Source organism: Oryx dammah, unplaced genomic scaffold (assembly GCF_014754425.2).
Source record: "Oryx dammah isolate SB20612 unplaced genomic scaffold, SCBI_Odam_1.1 HiC_scaffold_8, whole genome shotgun sequence".
NCBI lineage: Eukaryota > Metazoa > Chordata > Mammalia > Artiodactyla > Bovidae > Oryx > Oryx dammah.
In genome coordinates this window covers 18,263,492-18,288,395 of record NW_024070192.1, presented here as the reverse complement: position 1 = coordinate 18,288,395, position 24,904 = coordinate 18,263,492, and the positions used below count along the sequence as shown (strand labels likewise).

General features: G+C 37.2%; 1 protein-coding gene across 12 annotated transcripts in view; it reads right to left on the bottom strand.

The window, feature by feature from the left end:
* The window catches only part of GPATCH8 (G-patch domain containing 8), a 94,091-nt gene that overhangs the window by 26,340 nt on the left and 42,847 nt on the right, over positions 1–24,904 (bottom strand). For 6 of the 12 annotated variants that reach the window (XM_040245133.1, XM_040245134.1, XM_040245145.1 and 3 more), the window contains 2 exons: positions 18,911–18,978; positions 17,446–17,532 (listed from right to left, as the gene is read on the bottom strand). In XM_040245133.1, coding sequence (XP_040101067.1) covers positions 17,446–17,532; positions 18,911–18,978 — 155 coding nt within the window. Of the gene's footprint in view, positions 1–17,445; positions 17,533–18,910; positions 21,060–24,904 lie in introns of all 12 variants that reach the window. The other 6 variants (XM_040245143.1, XM_040245144.1, XM_040245135.1 and 3 more) reach the window with 3 other exon arrangements.

The window sequence follows — 24,904 nt, the reverse complement described above, 5'->3', positions numbered from 1 at the left end:
AGATGGTTGGATGGCATCACTGACTCAATGGACATGATTTTGAGTAAACTCCGGGAGTTGGTGATGGACAGGGAGGCCTGGCGTGCTGCAGTCCATGGGGTCGCAAAGAGTTGGACACAACTGAGTGACTGAACTGAACTGAGGAATACTAAAGAGGGGAAGATTAGGAAAACTTCAGTTTTATAAAGGTAATACGGCCAACAAAACACAGAAAAATTAGGAATACAGAAAATAAAAGATGTAAGAAACAGACTTACAAGTAATCACTAGAAATGTAAATGCACTAAAATAAAACTGTCAGAAAAATTGAACTATCTACTGATTAGAAGAGATATCCCTATAACATGAGGACTTTGAAAGTTAAAGGATAGAAAAAGATATGCCAGGCAAATTACTAACCAAAAGAAGCTGGAATAGCTATTAATGTTCAAGTTTCTAGACTTTATAGTAGAAAACTTTACTTGAATTTGTGGCCAGCTGTAGACTTAAACATAACAAGATTATTCTCCAAATAAGTGGTACTGGTAAGTTTGAAAAGCCAACACAGATAGGCTGGTTTTACATTAGTCTTAATGAGATTTTGGCTCAAAACTGTGGGGACTGGCAAAAAGAAGTGGTCCGGTTTGACTCAGCAGTTCCACAAAAAGAGACTGGGACACATCTCAAAGCAAGTGGCTTAATTCATTTGCTTTAAGGTAATACAAAAGAGTGAGAAGGGCAAAGGAATGATAACATGATTGCTTTGATAGCCTTTTATAGCAGGGTAGGTGCCATTACTTTCATGAGCAGTTCCTTCTAGTTAACAGACCTAAAGATAAATCTCATTGCAAAGGTTCTATAATCAGTTTTTTATTCAGTTTAGTATCTTTTGGACACTTTCAAACATCTCTATCATCTAACATCTCTCTACAACTATTCAAGTTGAGCTACTTAATTAGTAAGCAAGAAAAGGTTGCTGTATTTTGTGTAAGGCCAGTACTAGTTTGAACAGACTAGTTAAGACTGAAAAATGAATAATGGCACATTATGATTTTTCCCCCTATTCAGTCCTACTCACTAGTTTTCTCTAAGCTTCCTGGACTACTTCATGTTTGGCTAAAAGCAATTTGTGGATATTCTTCCTTATCAGTGCTGGTTTCCCAGACAGAAGTCAGAAAGTTCACTTGCCCAATTTTCCTTACAATTAAGGTGAAGACATATGATCTACCATCTCTTCCTGTGAAATGTATTTACATGGGACTTTGATTCAAAAGTGAGCAGTACAAAGAAGTGCCAAGTGGAATTCATCTTCTAGCAATGGTGGCTGCAAAAGCATATTGATTACAAGAGATTATTGTATCTCAAGTCTTTCAATGGGAACCACATTCCTTCTTTCCTAAGTACTTTCTTTTTAGATAGTCTTTTGCTAGCAAATGGATTTTTTTAATCTGAAAATTTATTTTTAATCTTTATTCTTAAATATATTTTTACCAGGTATACAATTATAGGTTGATGGTTGTTTGTTCTGAGCATATTCAACATTCCATTAGATTGCATCAGTAACAGAACTGACACTGTTCTGATTTCCTTGTTACTGTAACAGTTCTTCAAAGATTGTCTTTTGTTTGATACTGTACAGTTTTATCAGGATGTGTTTATGTGTACACTTCCTTTTTATCTTGCTCCAGAGATTCATTAGGCTTCCAGAATATGTGAGTTGTGTCTTTCATCAAATTCTGGGATCTCTTCTTTGAACACCGCCTCTGCCATTTTTCTTTCATTCTGGAACTCTATTTAAACACATGAGTTTTACATTCTTTATCATATAACTCAATTTTTTTCATGTATTGTCCATTTCTCCTTTTCTTGCCCTCCCTCTCTCCACTTTTTGCTACATTCTTCAGATGTGTTACAATTCAAAATTCAACTTTGTATAAAATGCTATTAAATCTTCCCCTTAAGTCTCCTGCCCTTCCTTACTCATAATCTAAATTCCTTAAAAAAATTTTTTTTAAACAAATCCACACTTTATTTATTTTTCAGTAAGTTTAAATCCTCGAAGGGTAATAGCAGGAGACTGTTTTGGAACTGGCGTGAACCATGTCACTGTTTCCATGAGTGTAAATTATCCTTCCCCAGATTACTCTGGTTTTGTTAGGTTTTCCACCAGGAGTTACTGAGTTGTTCTTTGCTTTGCACACATAAGCACATCTCTTGCCTACATAGAATTCAGTTTCATCTCAAGCATATACACCTTCAATTTTCAGGAGAGTTGTGTGGTTCCCTCTGGTTCCATAGATCCCGCTTATAGCCAGCAAAAATGTCCTTAGACCACAACCTTCCAGATACCTTTGTTGTTTGAGAAGTCCTGTTTCCAGCAAGCCTCCAGAGTCCAAGACGGTTGAAAGAGCCCGATTTATTCTTAAACATACTAAACATGCCTGTCTTACATGCTTTAATCTGTGCTTATAATTTAGTATCTTAAGTCTTAAGAGGTCTGACTCATCTCTCTTTTTTTTTCTTCATTAATTCTAGCCCACAGTGTCTAGTTTCTCAGTTGGATTTATGATCTGACTATGATCTCTTATTTGGGGGAGCTTTATCTAGGAGTTCTTTTTTTCACATGTGTGACTAGCAGGATTTTAGTTCCCCATTCAGGGACTGAATCTGGGCTATAGCAGTGAAAGCGCCACCGCACCATCAGGTAAATTCCCTTTATAGGAGTTCTTTGAGGCCTAAGTTGTTCCAGAGAAGTTTGAATTTTCTTCTTCCCAAGGGCTTGAGATCATTTTATCATGTATTTCATTTGTTTTTAAATGTCCCACTTCTTATTTTATGTCCCACTAAAAAAGAAAAAACTTCTCAGTCATTATCTCTACTTTCTCCTGTTAGGATTCTGAAAATACTGCATTAAACTATTACCCCATTGATCTTAGATACTCTGTTCTGTTTGTTTGGGGTTTTTTTTAGTGTTTTCTTTCAATTTCAGTTTGGATAATTTCTATTGACTTGCCTTCAAATTTATAGATTCTATCCTCTTCTGTGTTTAGTCTGCTGCTAAATTCAATCTTCATCTCTGATACTGTGTTTTTCCTTTCTCCCTGGGTGATTTAATCCATTTTAATGACAATAACATCATCAATATACTACAAATCTTCCAGTCTAATATTTCTTGCTGAGACCAACAAAAGAATGCAGCTTTAAAGAGGAAAAGAAGTAGGGGAAGGGAAGGTGGGAAAACAAGGAGGACAAAATAAGATGGCAGATTTAAATCCAAATGACTTTATCTATTACTAGATTAAATATTCCAATTAAGAAAGACTAGGAGGAAAAAAGAAATTAGAAGATAAACAGACTAGATAAAACACCTCTAAATAATCCAATTAAACATTGATTACAAAAGTTAACAGAAAAGGGGTGAAAAAAGATGCATTCTCTATGAATAGAAAGGAACTTCCTCAATCTGATAAAGCCATCTATGAAAAACGTCAGCTAAGATCACACTTAAAAGACTAAAAGCTTGCCCCCTAAAATCAGAAGAGAGACGTCTGTTCCCTTCTAAGACAGTTATCTGCTTTTGCCATTTCACTGCTAAATGTGTTTAGCAAAGTTGTAGGATACAAGATAGGATACAAGATTAACATAAAAAATAACAATATAAAAAACTAGAGTGTGTGTATGCCTAGTCACTCAGTCGTGTCCACTCTTTGCGACCACACGGACTGTAGCCCACCAGGCTCCTCTGTCCATGGGGATTCTCCAGGCAAGAACACTGGAGTAGGTTGGCATCCCCTCCTTCAGGGGATCATCTCAACTCAGGAGCTGAACCCAGGTTTCCCACACTGCAGGCAGGTTCTTTACCATCTTAGCCACTAGGGAAGCCCAAGAATACTGGAGTGGGTAGCCTATCCCTTCTCCAGGGGAACTTCCCATCCAAGGAATCAAACCAGGGTCTCCTGTGTTGCAGGCAGATTCTTTACTAGCTGAGCTACCTGGGAAGCCCAAAAAAACACAATACATAGGATTAAATTAACAAGAGAAATATAGAACTCAAACATTGAATTTGTATGGAAGCACAAAAGACCCCAAACAGCCAAAGCAATCTCTAGAAAGAAAAACAGCTGGAGGAATCAGAGTCCCTGAGTTCAGACTATACTACACAACTAGAGTAATCAAGACACTATGGTACTGGCATAAAAACAGAAATACAGATCAATGATACAAGACAGAAAGCCCAGAGATAAACCCAAGCACCTATAGTCACCTAATCTATGACAAAAGAGGCAAGAATATACAAAGGGGAAAAGACAGCCTCTTCAATAAGTGGTGCCGGGAAAACTGGATGACTCTAGGTAAAAGAATGAAATAAGAACACTATTTAACACCCTACACAAAAATAAACTCAAAATGGATTAAAGACCTAAATATAAGGTCAGACACTATAAAACTCTTAGAGGAAAATACAAGGAAAACATTATTTGACATAAACCACAGCAAGACCTTTTGGACCCACCTTCTAAAGCAATGAAATTTAAAATAAACAAATGGGATCTAATTAAACTTAAAAGTTTTTGCACGACAAAGGAAATCATAAACAAGACAAAAAGACAACCCACAGAATGGGAGAAAATATTTGCAAATGAAGCAACGGACAAAGGATTAATCTCCAAAATATACAAACAGCCCACGGAGCTCAATATCAAAAAACGAACAAACAATCCAATTAAAAAAATGGGTCAATCAAAACCTAAACAGACATCTCTCCAGGGGAGACATACAGATGGCGAAAAGGCACATGAAAAGATGCTCAACATCATTAATTATTAGACAAATACAAATAAAAATTACAATGAAATATCATCTCACACAGGTCAGAACAACCATCATCAAAAAATCTGCAAGCAATAAATGCTGGAGAGTGGAGAAAAGGGAACCCTATTACATGTTGGTGGGAATGTAAACTGATATAGCCTCTGTGGAGACCAGTATGGAGGTTCCTTAAAAGACTAAAAACAGAACTACCATATGACCCAGCAATTCCACTACTAGGCATATACCCTAAGAAAACCAAAATTCAAAGTGACACATGTTCACTGCAGCCCTATTTACAAAAGCCAGGGCATGGAAACAACCTAAATGTCCAATGATAGATGAATGCATAAAGAGGAGGTACATATATACAACTGAATATTGCTCAGCCATAAAAAAGAACAAAATTTAGTCATTTGTAGAGATGCGGATGGACCTATAGTCTGTCATACTGAGTGATGTTAGTCAGAAAGAGAAAAACATCATATATTAGTGCATACATGTGGAATGTAAAGCAATTATACTTCAATTTAAAAAAACTGAAAGAAAGGCGATCTAAATAAATGAAAAAACACCCCATGTTCATGGATTGGAAGACTTAACAATGTCAAGATGGCAATAATCCTCCCCAAACCAATCTACAGATTCAACATAATCCTTATCAGAATCCCAGCTGGGGGATTTCCTTGGCAGTCGAGTGGTTAAGACTGTGCTTCCGGACTTTCCTGATGGTCCAGCAGTTAAGAATCCGCCTGCCAATGCAGGGGGCGTGGGTTCAATCCCTGGTCCAGGAACATTCCACATGCTATGGGGCAACTGGGCCCATGAGCCAGTGCCACAACTACTGGAGCCGCTGTGCCCTAGAGCCCGTGCTCTGAAACGAGAGAAGCCACCACGATGAGAAGCCCACACACGGCAACTAGGGAGAGCCTGTTCACATCAATGAAGACCCAGCACAGCCATAAACAAACACATAATAAATTTTTTTTAATTAAAAAAAAAAAAAAAAAGACTTTGCGCTTCCAATGCAGGGGGCATGGGCTCAATCCATGGTCAGGGAACTAAGATGCCACATGCTGCAAGGTACAGCCAAAAACAGAATAAGTAAAAAGATTTAATAAATAATGAAAGAACTGCAACTGCCTTCTTTGTAGAAATTGACAAGCTCATTCTAAAATGCACAGAGAACTGTAAGGGACCAAGAACAGCCAAAACAATCCTAAAAATGAATAAATTAGAAAGGCTCACACTTTTCAACTGCAAAACTTGCTAAAAAGCAACAGTAATAAAGACAGTGTGTTTCTCCAAAGGCATGTAGATCAATGGAATATAATTGAGAGGAAAAAACCCACATATTTATGGTCAACTGATTTTTGATGAGGTGCCAAGGCCATTCAATGGGGACTTTACCGTCTGAGCCACCAGTGAAGAGTTGGGGGAAAAATAGTCTTTTCAACATAATGCTGGGACAACTGTGTAGGCACAGGCAAAAGACTGAATTTGGACCCTTTCCTATTAATTTCGACATGCAAAAATTAATTCAAAAGATATCAAAGACCCAAAGCTATAAGAGCTAAAACTATAAAACTCTTAGAAGGAAACATAGGTGTAACTTTTCATGGTCTTGGATTAGGCAAAGGGTTCTTAAATATGATATCAAAAACACAAGCAACCAAAGAAACAAAGATAAAATGGACTTCACCAAAATTTAAAACTATGAGCAACAAAGGACATTATCAGGTGAAAAGACAATTAAAAAAAAGGAAGAAAATACCTGCAAATCATACATCTGACAAAGGTCTCATTCCAGAATTCTTATAACATAATAAAATGACAATTAATAAAACACAGTCAAAAGACAGACTTCCCTGGTAGTCCAATGGTTAATAATCCTCCTGCCAATGCAGGCAACATAGATTTGATCCTTGGTCTGGGCAGATTCCACATACCATGGGGCAACTAAGCCTGTGTGGCACAACTACTGAAGCCCACACACCCTAGAGCTGGTGCTCCACAACAAGAGAAGTCACCACAATGAGAAGCCCTTTCATCACAACTACAGAGTAGCCCCCACTCTTACCCAGCACAGAAAAAAATAAAACAAATTAAATTTTTTTTAATTTTAAGAAATACAGTATTATTTAATGTGCAAAAGATCTGAATAGACATTTCTCAAAAAAATATCATTAAAAGGTCAATAAGCACATGAAAAGGTGCTCAACCAAAACCACAAGATACTGCTACTTCATACCTACTACAATGACTATAATAAAAAAGAAAACTAGTGTTGATGAGAATGTAAAGAAATTGTAACTCTCATATAGTACTGGTGGGAATGCAAAATGGTACAACCATTTGTGGAAAAGAGTGGTGGTTCCTTAAAAAGTTAAACACTGACTTACCATTTAACTAGCAATTTCATTCCTAGGTATACACAAAAGAGAACTGAAAAATATATTCACACAAAAACTTGCACAAGATGTTCAAGCAGCATTATCACAATAGCCAAAAAGTGGAAACAACTCATATGACCATTAATTGATGAATCACTTAACAAACTGTAGTATACTCATACAATGCAGTATTATTCAGTTCTAAAAAGGGATGTTTTGATACATACTATTTATTTACATGGATGAACTTGGGAAACATTATGCTAAGTAAAAGAAGTCAGATACAAAAAGCCACACATTGACTGATTTATTAATAATTTACATGAAATGATCAGAATAGGCCAATCTATAGTGACAAAAAGTGGTTGCCAGGGGAGGGAGAACTGGTGGGGTGGGGGAAGAATGAGGAGTGACTGCTGACGAGTACATGGTTTCTTCTGGGAGTAAAGTAAATGTTCTAGAATTAATGAGGATGGTTGTACAACACTGTGAACATGCTAAGTTACTAAACTATATATTACATATGGGTGAACAGCAGCAAAAAAAATCTACCTGAAAAAATATAACTGAATGATAAACACGAAATTCAGAATAGTGCTTACCTCGGGAAGAGGAAGGAAATGGGAAGGGATCATAAAGTTATTGATAACATTCTTTTTCTTAAATAGAGCAGAGTGTTAAACACAAGTGTCTATAGTTGCTTTTTATATCTTACACATATTTGCTAAATATCTTATCAATATTGATGCTAAGGGTATCAAAATAGGACAGCATTTTTTTTCCCCATTAAAAGTGTGGTAGACTGAGCAACCTCACTTTCACTTTTCACTTTGATGCACTGGAGAAGGAAATGGCAACCCACTCCCGTACTCTTGCCTAGAAAATCCCATGGATAGAGGAGCCTGGTAGGCTGCAGTCCCTGGGGTCGCTAAGAGTCGGGCACGACTGAGGGACTTCACTTTCACTTTCATGCATTGGAGAAGGAAATGGCAACCCACTCCAGTGTTTTTGCCTGGAGAATCCCAGGGATGGGGGAGCCTGGTGGACTGCCATCTATGGGGTCGCACAGAGTCGGACATGACTGAAGCGACTTAGCAGCAGCAGCAGAGCTATTTGGGTTTAAAACTATAACTTTCACACACACAAAAAAAGAATAGAAGGCAGTGAGTGTAGACTATTTTTTCAAAAATAGCTGCAGTGACTAAGAGTCAATAAGTGAAGTCGCTCAGTCGTGCTCGACTCTTTGCGACCCCATGGACAGAAGCCTGCACCAAACTCCTCCGTCCATGGGGTTTTCAAGGCAAGAGGACTGGAGTGGGTTGCCATTTCCTTCTCCAGGGAATCTTCCCAACCCAGGGATTGAACCCAGGTCTCTCATATTGTAGACAGACACTTTACCATCTGAGCCACCAGGGAAGAGTCAATAGAGGGAAGTTTATTTTGGTTTTAGTGGTTCCTTTCCCCTAAGAATGTGTGAGTGAATGAGTGAGTTTGCCAACACAAGAAAAAAGATGTAAAACTTCTTGATAAGACAGAGAAGATTAGGATCCAGAATTCAGATGTAGGTAGGAACTTCATTTGACAAACCATGAAACCAGGGGAAAACATTTAAGGATGGGAACAGACAGACCAAAGTTTGATGGCAGATTTATAGGTAGAAGAAGGCACTCTCATTTGATAGTCTACATAGTCTAAATTGTCTCTATGCTTCCTACTAGGAGTAAGAGAAGATGCAAGAAGGACAAGGGTAGCTGAGGGAAGGTGAGAGCTTAAGGATCAATGTTTGAGAATGACAGCTGAACAGACTAAGAGGAAGATAACACATGAAAGGATTCCTTGACAGTTCTGAGAGTCCACTGAGTTGGCACCCATCCCAGACTACACTACTGCAATGATGTAGAAATGAATGATGCAAGTATTTGTACTGAGTAGAGATAGGTTCTTGGTAAGCAGGCATGACAAAAAGGACTGGGAAGAAAGGAAGCTGGAATTGAAGTGTTGAGAGAAGGAAAAAAATCAATCTGTGGTGTTCGAGACCTATAAATTAAGGAAGGAATGGCTAAGTTACTAAAGTCAAGGTTCCAAGGTCATGTGAAGGTGAAGAACAACTATGAAATAAAGGAGTGAAATATTAAGAAATGGAGAGGGTTTCAGGAGCTGTATAATTCAAAGTTGATAAGATTTCTGAGTAAAAAAAATGTGATGAATAAAATGAGAGTAATTCCTGTTCTATCTCCACAAAGAGTTCAAAAGTGAAATAATTTCTTGGTCAGGAGAGAAAGGGTCTCAAAATATAATATATAATTTAATGAGGCCGTGTACTACTCAAGATATTTCATGTATTAGTTACTTGATAACTTTTACTTGAAAAACAATAAAAATGCATTCTCTAAAATGTTTCTATTCCTGACAGTGTATCAAATGAGATGACAATCAAAATTGCAAACTACAAAAGGAAACAAATCACTATGAGAAAGTTACAAGCAGCAAATTACAAAAACATTTATGAAGTACTACAGATAATAGAGACTTGAAAGAAATTATAAAATAAGAAAATTTAGAATGTTTTAAGAAAAATAAGATAGAAATAGTAACCAAAAGGCAAAAGTTTTGTTTTCCAAAAAACTGGCAATTTTGGGGGAAAAGAATCAAAAAGATATTTTGAAAGGCACTGATTTTCAATACAGTTGTTTTTAAAGAGGTCACTGAAATATAATAAAACTATTTATAAATATTAATTTTAGAATATGCATGGTAGGTATGTAAGTATTCAGTGTACAGATCTTTCAATTTTCCTATATGCTCAACAATTTTCATTATAAAGTATCACTGAAATAACAGTAAGTAAATGATAAATTAGGTACAACTAGAAGAGAAAATCTTCTATAATGTCTTCTAAACTCTATGTTTTTCCCTTTTAGATTTAAATCTTTAATCCACCAGTAGTTGATTACTGTACATATGGGAGTACAGACTCTTCCAAAAATACAAAAGAAGACTCTACACATGGACATCACCAGATAGCCAAAACCAAAATCACACTGATTATATTCTTTGCAGCCAAAGATGGAGAAGCTCTACACAGTCAACAAAAACAAGACTGGGAGCTAACTGTGGCTCAGATTATGAATTCCTTATTGCCAACTTCAGACTTAAATTGAAGAAAGTGGGGAAAACCACTAGACCATTCAGGTATGGCCTAAATCACATCCCTTGATTATACAGTGGAAGTGAGAAATAGATTCAAGGGATTAGATCTGATAGAATGCCTCAAGAACTATGGACAGAGGTTCGTGACACTGTACAGGAGACAGTGAGCAAGACCATCCCCAAGAAAAAGAAATGCAAAAAAGCAAAATGGCTGCCCGAGGAGGCCTTACAAATAGCTGAGAAAATAAGAGAAGCAAAAAACAAAGGAGAAAAGGAAGGATATACCCATCTGAATGCAGAGTTCCAACGAATAGCAAGGAGAGAGAGGAAAGCCTTCCTCAGTGATCAGTGCAAATAGAGGAAAACAACAGAATGGGAAAGACTAGGCAGTGGCAACCCACTCCAGTACTCTTGCCTGGAAAATCCCATGGATGGAGGAGCCTGGTAGGCTGCGGTCCATGGGGTCGCACAGAGTCGGATACGACTGAGTGACTTCCCTTTCACTTTTCACTTTCATGCATTGGAGAAGAAAATGGCAACCCACTCCAGTGTTCTTGCCTGGAGAATCCCAGGGGTGGGGGAGCCTGGTGGGCTGACATCTATGGGGTCGCACAGAGTCGGACACGACTGAAGCGACTTAGCAGCAGCAGCAGCAGAGATCTCTTCAAGAAAATTAAAGATACAAGGGAACATTTCATGCAAAGATGGGCACAATAAAGGACAGAAATGGTATGGACCTAATAGAAGCAGAAGATATTAAGAAGTGGCAAGAATACACAGAAGAACTATACAAAAAAGATTTTCATGACCCAGATAATCACAATAGTATGATCACTCACCTAGAGCCAGACATCCTGGAATGCAAAGTCAAGTAGGCCTTAGGAAGCATCACTACGAACAAAGCTAGTGGAGGTGATGGAATTCCAGTGGAGCTATTTCAAATCCTAAAAGATGATGCTGTGAAAGTGCTGCACTCAATATGCCAGCAAATTTGGAAAACTCAGCAATGGCCAGACTGGAAAAGGTCAGTTTTCATCCTAATCCCAAAGAAAGGCAATGCCAAAGAATGTTCAAACTACTGCACAACTGCACTCATCTCACACACTAACAAAGTAATGCTCAAAATTCTCCAAGCCAGGCTTCAACAGTACATGAACCGTGAACTTCCAGATGTTCAAGCTGGTTTTAGAAAAGGCAGAGGAACCAGAGATCAAATTGCCAACATCCATTGGATCATCAAAAAAGCAGGAGTTTCAGAAAAACATCTACTTTTGCTTTATTGACTATGCCAAAGCCTTTGACTGTGTGCATCACAACAAACTGTGGAAAATTCTTAAAGAGATGGGAATACCAGACCACCTGACCTGCCTCTTGAGAAATCTGAATGCAGGTCAGTAAGCAAGTTAGAACTCGACGTGGAACAACAGACTGATCCCAAATTGGGAAAGGAGTACGTCAAGGCTGTATAATGCCACCCTGCTTATTTAACTTATATGTAGAGTACATCATGAGAAATGCTGGGCTGGATGAAGCACAAGCTGGAATCAAGATTCCGGGAAAAATATCAATAACCTCAGAAATGCAGATGATACCACCCTTATGGCAGAAAGCAAGGAAGAATTAAAGTGTCTCTTGATGAAAGTGAAAGAGGAGAGTGAAAAAATTGGCTTAAAACTCAAAATTCAGGAAAGTAAGATTATGGCTGCTGCTGCTGCTGCTAAGTCGCTTCAGTCGTATCCGACTCTGTGCGACCCCAGAGACGGCAGCCCACCAGGCTCCGCCGTCCCTGGGATTCTCCAGGCAAGAACACTGGAGTGGGTTGCCATTCGGTCCCATCACTTTGTGGCAAACAGATGGGGAGACAATGGAAACAGTGACAGACTTCATTTTCTTGGGCTCAAAATCACTACAGATGTTGACTGCAGCCATGAAATTAAAAGACGATTGCTCCTTGGAAGAAAAGTTATGACCAACCTAGACAGCATACTAAAAAGCAGAGACATTACTTTACCAACAAAGGTCCATCTAGTCAAAGCTATGGTTTTTCTAGTAGTCATGTATGGATTTGAGGGTTGGACTATACAGAAATCTGAGTGCCGAAGAATTGATGCTTTTGAGCTGTGGTGTTGGAGAAGACTCTTGAGAGTCCCTTGAACTGCAAGGAGATCCAACCAGTCCATCTGATAGGAACTCAGCCCTGAATGTTCTTTGGAAGGACTGATGTTGAAGCTGAAACTCCGATACTTTGGCTACCTGATGCAAAGAACTGACTCATTTGAAAAGACCCTGATGCTGGGAAGGATTGAGGGTGGGAGTGGAAGAGGACAGAGGATGAAATGGTTGGCTGGCATCACCTACTCAATGGATATGAGTTTGAGTAAACCCCAGGAGTTGGTGATGGACAGGGAGGACTGGCATGCTGCTGTCCATGGGGTCACAAATAGTCGAACATGACCGAGCAACTGAACTGAACTGATGGGGGTAGAAGTTCAAAGTCACTGTTTCCCATATGGATAACCAACTGTCTCAGAATCATTTACTGAAAAATTCATTCTTTTCCCCACTTATTTGCAATATCACCTTTCTCTTATCAAGTTGTCAAATATGTAAGGGTCTGCATCTGGGCTCTCTTTGGCCTATCCCTGTGCCAATATCACATCTTAATTACTGTAGCTTTCTATCTTATAATTTAAGAATGCTTTGACTATTTTTGGGCCTTTGCACTTCCATATAAATTCTGGAATCAGCTTATCAAATTCCATACAAAATTTTGTTGTGGTTTCTATGTGACTGATTTGAATATATAGGAAGATAGAGGGAAAACAAATGCCTTTACAATATTGGATCTTTCAACTTATGACCATAATAAAAAATCTCATTTTTAAAATTTATTGTTCTTTAATGCCTCACTGAAAATAATGCTTCATAATTTTTCTCTTAAGTCTCCCACATCTCATTAGATCTATACTCAAATGCTTCATATACTTGTTTGCTATTACAATTGATGACATTTTGTTATCTCCAGCTTCTAATTCTCTGTTGTTGATATACAGATGCCACCCCTTGGTGGCTCAGATGATAAAGAATCTGCCTGCAATGCAGGATACCCAGGTTCAATCCCTGGGTCGGAAAGATCCCCTGCAGAAGGAAATGGCTACCCACTCCAGTACTCTTGCCTCGAGAATTCCATGGACAGAGGAGCCTGGCAGGCTACAGTCCATATACAAATTTAAATTTGATTTTGTATCAAGCATTCTGCAAACTCTGTTATTTGTAACTCATCTGTAAATTCTGTTGGATATCTCTGAACATAATCATAGCTACAAACAAAAGACAGTTGTCTCTCCCTTTCATCTTATATCTTTGTTTCTACCTGTCTGCCTTGCTACTTAAGACTTCAAGCACAATATTTAATAAAAACAATGACAACAGGTATCCTTGTCATGTTTCCCTATCTCAAAAGGAAAAGTTTTCAACTTTTCAATATTAAGTATGATGTCTCCTGTATAGTTTTTGTAGGCATTCCATCTGGTGAAAAAAGGTCCTTTCTTGGTCAGGTGGACAAGATCATGAATTAATGATCTATTAAGATGATCACATAATTTTTTCTCTTTAGTCATGTAACATGGTTGACTATATAAACTGATTTTAACATTAAATCAATCTTGCATTCCTGGGATAACTCAGTTATGGTATATCCTAAATTAGTTCTGGTATTTTAAGATTTGCATCTGTAACCTATGTGCAGGGCAGGGAGAGAAACTCAGACACAGAGAACAGACTTATGGACACAGTGGAGGAAGAAGAGGGTGGGACGAGTTGAGAGTAAAACTGAAATATATACATTCAGTTCAGTTCAGCTGCTCAGTCGTGTCCGACTCTTTGTGACCCCACGGACTTGCAGCATGCCAGGCCTCCCTGTCCATCACCAACTCCCGGAGTTCACTCAAACTCATGTCCATTGAGTTGGTGAGGCCATCCAACCATCTCACCCTCTGTTATCCCCTTCTCTTTCTACCTTCAATCTTTCCCAGCATCAGGGTCTTTTCAAATGAGTTAGCTCTTCACATTAGGTTGCCAAAGTATTGGAGTTTAAGCTTCAACATCAGTCCTTCCAATCAGTCAGGACTGATTTCCTTTAGGATATACATTACCATGTGTAAAATAGATAGCTAATGGGAAGTTGCTGTATAGCACAGGGAGCTCAGTCTAGTGCTTTCTGACAAACCAGAGGGGTGTCAGATGGGGTGAGAGGTAGGAGGAAGGTTCAAGAGGGAAGGGACATATGTATACCTATGGCTGATTCATGTTGATGTATGGTAGAAACCAACCAACACTGTAAAGCAATTATCCTCCAATTAAAAATAAGTTTAAAAATAAAGAAAAAAAAATTTTAAAATCTGCATTTGTGTTGTATGTCATAATTAACTGTCCTTGTCAGGATTTATCTTTAAGATGGTACTTTCTGTTGTTTTTTATAGCCACTGTCATGTCCGACTCTTTTGTAATCCCCATGGGATTCTGTCCATGGGATTTCCCAGGCAAGAATACTGGAGTTAGTTGCCATTTCTTTCTCCAGGGGATCTTTGGTACTAGTCTCTTTCATTAAATGAGCTGGGATTTTTTCTTCATTTTCAATTCCCTGAAGATCAGGAATAGCTGCTGTTCAAGGCTGAAGTTATTTCTTTTATGATTTTTGATAGAACTCAGTAGTAGTGAAGTTATTTGGGCGGTATGGAAAGATTTTTCACTACGTATTTAACTTATATAATTTATACACATTATAAGATTACTGAGGTTTTCCATTTCTATTCAAGTCTATTTTAGGGAGTTATATATTTTAAGAATTTGTCTACTTAAAACTATCTTTACATTCAAAGCATACTATTTTTATCTTTTACTGCCTGCCACACCTACAATGATATCCTCTCTTTTCATTATTGATATCGGTTTTCTACGATCTTTTCTTTCTTGGTATCACCACAAGTATGTCAAAGAACAAACTTTTGGGTCTGTTGTATATTTGTTTTCTATTTCATTCTTTTTTTGTTCTTATCATTAGCTTCATTACTTCTTTTTTTTTTTTTTAACATTCTTTGAGTTTATTTTGCTATTCTTTTGCTAACTTCCCAGGAGAAATGTTTACTTCATTTATTTCTTGCCTTTCTTTCTTTCTAAGGTAAGCATTTAAGGACGTGTATTTGCTATAAAATATAATATTGCTTTAGCTTACCTTACAAATTTTGATGTGTAACATTTCTATCTTTCGGTCCAAAATATTTTGCAATTACTATTGTGATTTCTGCTTCTACTGGCAGGTTAAATAGAAATGTGTATCTTAATTTGAAAGGTTTTTAAAAACTTTTTAAAAAGTTAATTGTTTTGTGGCTTGATAACTTGATTTTTCCAGGTGGCGCTAGTGGTGAAGAATCCGCCTGCCAATGCAGGAGAGATGAGGCAGGTTTGATCCCTGGGTCTGGAAGATCCCCTAGAGGAGGAAATGGCACCCCACTCCAGTATTCCTGACTGCAAAATTCCATGAGGAGCCTGGAGGGCTACAGTCTGTGGGGTCGCAAAGTATTGGACATGACTGAGAAACTAAGCGCACACACACACACAAAACTTGATTTTAGTTCTCTGAAATTTGTTCATACTTTACAACACCAAACATGGTAGAAAAAATTTTTTCGTTTTGTTTCACAAACATTTGAAAGTTGCTATTTTCAAAATGATTGGATACACGGTTCTATAAAAGCATTAGGTGAAATTTGTTAAATGTGTTGTTCCAATCTTCCAAACATCCTTGCAGATATTTCTTTCCTCTACTTTTATCAATTACTGAGAGATGTATATTAAAATCTCCCATTACTGTGGTAGATTCAACAGTTCTACTTGCAGTTCTGTCAGTTTTTGCTTTATACATTTTTTTAAATGGTAGAACAGGTTTTTAAAAATGAATCCCTTTACTTTCTGCTCACCTTAAATACCAAGAGCAAAATCAGTTTCTGTATGAATAGTTTTCACTAAATCTGTTTCTTATCTTCAAATTTACCTATTTCATAGTAGAGACTGAACTTACTAAAACATCTTTAAAAGCAAGTACATTGGTCCTTTTTTTTTTTTTTCAAGAGAAAAACAATCAGAAATTTATTACCAGGGGCATCATGCATATACATCGGAGTAGTCAGTGACGGCTAACTCAAAACGGGTGGTTAAAACTTGAGCTTATATGCATCTTAACAAAATAACAATAACTTTTTAGAGAAGTGACAAGACAAAGGAAAAGGACTTTAAGTTTCCAGAGCAGCAAATGGGGGAACTAATGGAACATAAGAGTGAGTTAGTAAAGATTTGCTTCCCTGTTGGTGCTAGTGGTAAAGAACCTGCCTGCCAATGCAGGAGACATGAGATGCAGGTTCAATCCCTGGGTCGGGAAGATCCCCTGGAGGAAGAAATGGCAATATACTCCAGTTATCTTTGCCTGGAGAATCCCAAGGACAGAGGAGTCTAGCAGGCTACAGTCCACGGGGTTGCACAGAGTAGGACATGACTGAAGCGACTGAGCACATAGCACGATAAAGGTTTGCTACCTAGATCTCTCTGGTGCCCATCTCTGGGCTGATTAGGGTCTAGAGTTGTCTCTGGTGATTAATTTCTGTTCTCCTGGTAGAGAAGGGAAGGAGGATGCCTTGGTGAGTCATTCTGAAAGCTAACTTATATTCTAAGCTACAGTTTTCTATTACTATCAGCTTAAAAAGGAAGATACTAAATTTCTCAATTGTTATTCTTTAAACAGCTCATCCATTAAAAAAGGAAAAAAAGGCTTATCAATAGGTATCAAGTTCTCAAAGGACTCATCAATTCTTACTATTATTACCTAATGTATTTCAGGCATTGTTTTCAAACACTAATGTAATCTCCACAACAGACATACAAAGTGGTTGTTATTATTATCTCTATAATTTTTAACAGAAGCAATAAATAACAGAAACCTGAGGACTAAGACTAATCAATACCAAATGGCAAACAAATATTGTTGTCAATGGATTGTTTTCACCAAAATGAATATCTCAATGTGAAAGCCCCACATGCAAGAACGGTTTCATTTAAGTACCTTGTACTTCTGCCTCAGTTCTTCTGTGTCTTCTTTTTCTACTTCTAGGACACGGCGCCGTTCGGTAGCATCTTCAGCATAATCAAGCTTAACAAAAATAGATATAATTAGACTTAATTGCCATAGTACTCCCATCTAGCCATAAAAAAGTCATTTACACAACTACAGTACTATATGAAAATATGTAATTTGCTCAACTACCTCTTGCTTTACTGTCACACCACAGAGAAAAAAACATGCAAAATAGTTCATTAATCCTTTCATGCTGGTGGTTCCCAACAGGCATAGTTGATGATAACAGACTTTACTTCAGTGTTCAATGACAAAGAATTAGCAGTAAATGGAGCATAATATTTCAAGCAATGAAAAGAAGGTATCATAGATGAGAACAGTACACAGCTCTATTGTTCACTCACTAAGTACTGTCCAACTCTTTGCAACCCCAAGAATTGCAGCAAGCCAGGCTTCCTTGTCCTTCACTATCTCCCAGAGTTTGCTCAAACTCATGTCCATTGAGTTGATGATGTCATCCAACCATTTCATCCTCTGTCGCCCCCTTCTCCCTTTGCCCTCAATCTTTCTCAGCATCAGGATCTTTTCCAATGAGTTGGCTCTTCACATCAGGTAGCCAAAGTATTGGAGCTTCAGCATCAGTCCTTCCAATGAATATTCAGGGTTGATATCCTTTAGGATTAGCTAGTTTGATCTCTGTGCTCTTCAAGGGACTCTCAATAGTCCAGTACCACAGTTGGAAAGCATCAATTCTTCAGCGTGCAGCCTTCTTCATGGTCCAACTCTCACATCTGTACATGACTACAGGAAAAACTATAGCTTTGACTACATCAACCTTTGTTGGCAAAGTGATGTCTCTTCTTTTTAATATGCTATTTAGGTTTGTCATAGCTTTCCTTTCAAGGAGCAAGCAACTCTTAACTTCATGGCTGCAGTCATTGTCTGATGAAAATAAAATCTGCTGCTGTTTCCATTTTTACCTATTTGCCATGAAGTGATAGGACCGGATGCCACTTTTTTGAATGTGAGTTTTAAGCCAGCTTTTTCTCTCTCCTCTTTCACCTTCATCAAAAGGTTCTTTAGTTCCTCTTCACTTTCTGCCCTTAGAGTGGTATCATCTGCATATCTGAGGTTGTTGACACAGCTCTGTAGGGGCAAAGCTTCTACCACAACAGATATTTTAAGATTTGAGCTACAGAGCCTACTGAAATGAGCGTAAGGGCCTGGGTTTAAGTCTGATCTTATCTTGTGGCATAATGCTGGGGCAATCACTCAACTTCTTTATAAAAGAGGCATTATTTGCCACCTACCTACCTCAAAGACAGCACTAAATGAGAATATAAAATAAGTTTTTTAATTTTCCCTCAAAAATATTAATATTACACCTGAATTTTGGAATTAGTATCCATTTTAAATACTCCATGAAACAAGTCAATCAATGAGATCAATTTACCTCCATTTCCATGCGACCCATGCCCATGACATCATATTTGACGACGATTGGAATGGGATCTGTTCTCCCTGGAAGAGGAACATACAATCAAGGTGAGATGTAAGGCTAAGCCAACAGCTCGCTTTACACATTGGGTTTGGGTGGTTAGAGATCTTGCCTTGGAGTGCAGAGACCAGAAAGCTACAGTGAACCAAACACAAGCCATTCTCACAGCTTACAACCAAACCTACCTCTCCAGTTTAAGCCCAACTAACCACCTTGGCTGACCTTCCAGTTGTGGATGATTCCAGATTACTAAAGCAAAATTAAATAAGTAATGCAAAGCATTTCTAAGCAATGGCACCAGGAAGTTTAAAATCAAGAACACTAGAAATTCCTTTTTAAAAAGACTCCCAAATAACTTTCCATCAAGAATCACTTCACTCTTACTGTTCACTGACATTTTCCCACACACACTTTTAAAACTGGTAATAAATATGTCAACTGACAGGTTTAAATCGGAAGAGCACAGTTTCAAATATGACACAGGAAAATTCAATAACTGCAACTCAGCGTGTTTAATATTTCTTTGTATTCAAAAGATGCTTTACAATTAAATGAAGGGGTGAAAATAATTTAAAGGAACGCAACAGTTAGTTGCCCTGAGGAAAGAATAGTTTTACTTTTAAACTGGTGCTCTAAGGTCCCATTTTTCCAGAGTGGATTTAACACTGACTGTGGCAATCAGTAAGCTGTGAAAAGGACTAGTTGCGAAGAAAATTGACTTAAACTAATTGATCTATGCTGGAGATTTTTTAAAATGTATATTTAATCCACTCATAACCAGCCAAACAAAGCAAAATGGGGCAGACAAGCACTTTACTACCACAGCTGTTTTACATCACAACTTGCGCTGTTTATTGTGATGTAAGCCCACTGAAAAGAGGACTTACCTTATCCGTTGTATACCTTTAGTGAAAAAACACAATGTTTACTTCCCTCATCATTTCACTCAGGCTGGTGTAAACAATTTTTTTAAATTATTTTTTTTGTTGTTATACACACATATATATTATACCTTTGGGCTAAAAGTTGAATTTTGTCAGGCTAAATCAGATATGACCACAACTGAATTTGGGGGGTAAAAAAAAAAGCAATAAATGCCATGCCCATGACTAGGATTAGTCCTGGAGGGGGAAAAAACTGTTTCCAAAGTGACCAGCAACCATTTGAATCTAGTTGCTCTGTATTTGTGGGATTGATTTTTGTTTCAAAAAGAAATGAAAAACAAATTCAGAAGTTTAATTACTTATCACCAATCTTCCATTACTGCTTTTAAACAATAAGAAGCTAATCAAGAATAATTATCACATTAAAAAAATTTAAATAAATAAAGAACATCTCACACCAGAAAAGAGAAAAGTTGTAAAACACAGCCTTATTTTAGATACTATCAAAAACTGCCAGTTAAATAAAATAAAAATGCGTTACTACCTTCTGCCCAATGGTATAATAAATAAGCAGTGACTGCAATCTTTAGCAAAAGGACCAAATTAAGACAGGTTATAAAAATGACTTCCTAGGTGCAATATCACTTTCATAACGTCTCAATCAGGGATTTACTGGTAAAAACCAATGGTCCAATGAAAGAATTGGAAAGAAATGTCAAAGTTATTTTTTTTGTTTTGATATCTTTTTTGATCTGTCAGAATTTGCTTTGTTAAGAATCAAGAAAATTTTGGTAGAAATTCATTACCTCTGTAAACCCCTGTTATAAATTCTGCATTAGTACTTTTGCCTTCTAAGGCAGTCAAAGTTTGTTTTATTTATAAATTGCAGTAGCAAGTGCTAGTGCCCATTATATTGTGGGGAAATCAAGTTTTTACAGTACTAGAATTTAATGTTTTAACTGATTTTTTTTTTTTTTGGCAATTCTAACACAAACAGATACATCCCTTCTTAACATTACCCTTTAATGAACAAGGATCAGACAAGTTGCATAAGGAAAGGAAAGGAAAATGAAAAAGACCAAGCAGAAGGATGAAGGCTACAACAGAGAAAGTAAGCCTAACATATTGGTGCACTGATGACAAAGGAGTAATTCAGTCTGAAAATAAAAAATTACCACTGCTAAGTTTACCATCACCACAACAAGTCCAGGATCATAATGCTGTAAAAAAGAAACACCATTTGTTAGGCAGAAACCATTAGGGTAGGAAACAGGCCTTCTAGCAGGCAGACAGGATGGGGTAAAGTAACAAATTGGGCTTTGTCCCTCCCCCAATTTCAGCTGGGGATGCAGAAAGGACACTTTGCGCTACTGCAGTTGTTTTCATACCAGTTGGATGAGGGTGTGAGATTTTTGTACTGCTACTTGAGAACAAACATGAACAACCTCTTCTACAACAATACAGGGGTTGGGGGAAGGTGGGAAAAAGTGAGAGAACTATCTCTCGCTTCCAATCTCTCATTTAACTACTCATTCTGTTCAAATCAGTACTCAAGGCCCAAGGTGGGACTTGTTCCTTAAGGAAATAACATCAAAGACAGATCATCAAGTGATTATCAAGTCACTGGCTGCACTAAAAGAACTCTAAGAGGACTGTCTCGTAGAGGGGATCATCAAGACCTCACTATAATAAATTAAAGGTCTGGAAAATAACCTTAGATTTTCAGTGCTTGGAAAACACGCACATTTGAGTTCTGTTATGAATGAATACAACTTTTGTGGTAGACTTCCTCAGAACTCTGTTTCCTTTTAATGAAGTCTTCCCAAGTCCACCAACATCTTTCTGCACACAATAAAGCCAAACTTTGAAGAACACCAGGAACTCCAGAGAAATTGGCATCAAAAGGCCTGTCACATTTACAATTAGTCCACTCAGAAAACAGTCTGGCTTTAAAAACAATCTGAAGGTAACACTGCTGCCTCCGCCAAGCAGTAATTTTTCTCCATTATTAGAAGTTCCAGACCAAGGGAAAATCCCATTGGGAAAAGACACTGAAGAATGCATACATGAAGAAGCTGCAGTATTAAAAAAAAAAACCCCTCATTTATTCATTTGTGATCAATGACAAATCCTATCATAAAGAACACTACTGTGAAATACCTGAGTAACAACCTATAGTGATGACTTTTCAATGGTAAATAGCAAAAGGACTTTTGCTAATCCCCTAGAAAACTCAATTTCCTTTTGATACAAATTGAACTAAATCCAGTTTCTCTTATTTGTTTCTCTTTAACAGGGACAAATATTTCTTAAAATTCATTAAAATAAGAACATTTTGTTGTTTATTTCATTTCAAAGGAGGCAACTTCAACCAGAACACTAAATACTTTCCTTAGAAGAAACTGTCCTCTTCAGCCAAAGATCTATATATAGATACTCTGACTGTGATCTAGCTGACTGGACAAGGGTGGGAAGAAAGCATACTACTTATAGAAAATTCCATTATCAATGTATTCATGTGAGGGGAAAAAACTGATATTCATATTTTCTAAATAAAAACTTTAAATATATATATATAAGTATTGAATCATTATGCTGTATACCTGAAACCAAAATAATATTCTATATCAACTGCACCTCAATAAAAATTTTTTTAAAGAGATGGAAAAACTTTTAATGAGGCGTCACTGACCAACTGGTACTGTATACTCTATATTTAGAAGGTAGGCTTACTTCTACAATGGCACATGTGCTAAAATACTCATTGTCACATCTCTTGCTAAAATGTAAAGGTATTATAACTTATCTTAACTCAGGAGAGAATAAGGCCAAATATGAAAATTCACTGATTGCTTATAGCCACAGTTTCTGAGAATGAGCCCTTCCATTAATCAGTTTTGATTTTGAAACACTTTAGGATACTCCAATCTACAAAACTGGCTCAAAGAACTGGATTGTAGAGAAATTATTATTATTATTTTTTTAACAAACACAATTTTAAAAACAAACTCCAGGAAAAGAACAACTGGGGAGAAAATACTGAAGAACAACCATAATCTGATAAACAGCACATTTCAGGAACAGAAGACACATGACTTCTCCACAGAAACAAATTAGAAATGAAGAAGCTTCCGAAGTGATTAAAACAGTTTTTTGATAGTCAGCAGATAAGATAACACTACAGTTTACCTCTGCTGCCTGTTCCTTTACTGAGATTCATCCAACAACAAATGATTATTGAGTTGCTTCTACATACCAAGCACTACTGGAAGGCTTTGGGCATATTTTTGTGACAATAATTAAAACAAAGTCCTATACCCCATGAATTATCCACAATTAGGCAAAATAATCCTACCAATGTAAACTTCTGGCATGAGGGAGTAGAAAATAACATTTGTGGACCCAATGTATGTATGGTTCAAAAAGCTTTAAAATGTCTAACAACTTTCAAGGAAGTCTAAAACTGTTTTTAAAGACTGACCCTAATAAGGCAGAAGTAAATATAAAAGCCATCAAAAAAGTCACAAATTTTACTTCCAAAAGGCCACTAAATTGATAAAAGAATCTGACCTGACATCTTAATTATTTCTTACTTTAAGCAACTCAAATATATATATATGAAAATCAAGAATAATACAAAATTAGGATGGTGACTATTCTCTGATTTGTAAAACTACTCAAAATAAGACTCTATAGTAAGCTATGTTATAGTGAAGTCGCTTCGTCGTGTCTGACTCTTTGCGACCCCATGGGCTATAGCCTACCAGGCTCCTCTGTCCATGGGATTTTCCAGGCAATAGTCCTGGAGTGGATTGCCATTTCCTTCTCCAGGGGATCTTTCCAACCCAGGGATCGAACCCGGGTCTCCTGCATTGTAGACAGACACTTTACCGTCTGACCAACCAGGGAAGTCATTATGTTAGTGTGTTTAAATATAATTTCATTCATTTAAAAAAACAGTGATTACATATAACTTTCAGAAATACTTCCTGGGTAAAAAGTGGCATATATTTTTCCAAACCAAAGCTTTACTTCTGCAAATTTCTCCTTAAAATAACAGTTTTCAGTAGCATAAAAATAATGATATTTTCAGCATCATTTAGATATCTTTTTCTTAGTAAACGTCAAGTATATTAATTATACCCTATGGCTTTTAAGTTTTGTTTTGTTTTTAAAGAATTCCTACTCAGAATCCAAACTCTCTAGTGCTACAAAAACTAACTATATTCTCGCCACAGACTGTTTAATGATCTATACAACAACCAGGTTATTTTGATTTTCAGGCACAGGTTTTTTTTTTTTCCTAAGGGCACAGAAGTTTAAAAAACTAAGACCTAAAAATCCTTCCATCTTCCCAAAGAATCAGAGCTACTTTCTAGGACAAAATAGTTCAATTTTAATCATGTAATCTAATATATTAAGAAAAGGTTAGTTTTGTTTTGTTTCTCTTGGTTTAGCATACATATATTTATTTCATTGTCAGCTGACAGGGCCTCCAAACAACCCCCTGGTGTCTAAGTTGTAAAGAATCTGCCTGCCAATGCAGGAGATGTAGGTTTGACCCCTGGGTCGGGAAGATCCTCTGGACGAGGAAACGGCAACCCACTCCACTATTCTTGCCTGGAAAGTCCCATGGACAGAGAAGCTTGGTGGGCTACAGTCCATGGGGTCACAAAAGAGTCAGGCACGACTTAGTGGCTAAATGTAGATAGTACAGAGTAGCTAGTCCTATGGTATTGTAATATCCAACAATCCAATGTTTTCTTAGAGTTGTATTCACTTACTATTAAGTTATTCCATAGCTACACTGAGAATTCCTTAATATTCCAAGATCATTCTTAAACCCCAAAATGTTTTCCAGTTCCATTTAAACTGCTCTTCCTTAATCCTACACCTCAAACCCTCCTCAACTCACCTTTATTTTCTTTTGATATTTTTCTAGGTAGTCCCTAATTACCTAGAGGTGGCTACAAAATCTCAGTTCTCTGGAAAGAGGTAACTTCTAAACACTTGTGTCACTCTGGACAATTATCACGTGAGTCTCTGCAGCCTCTCCAGCAAAATG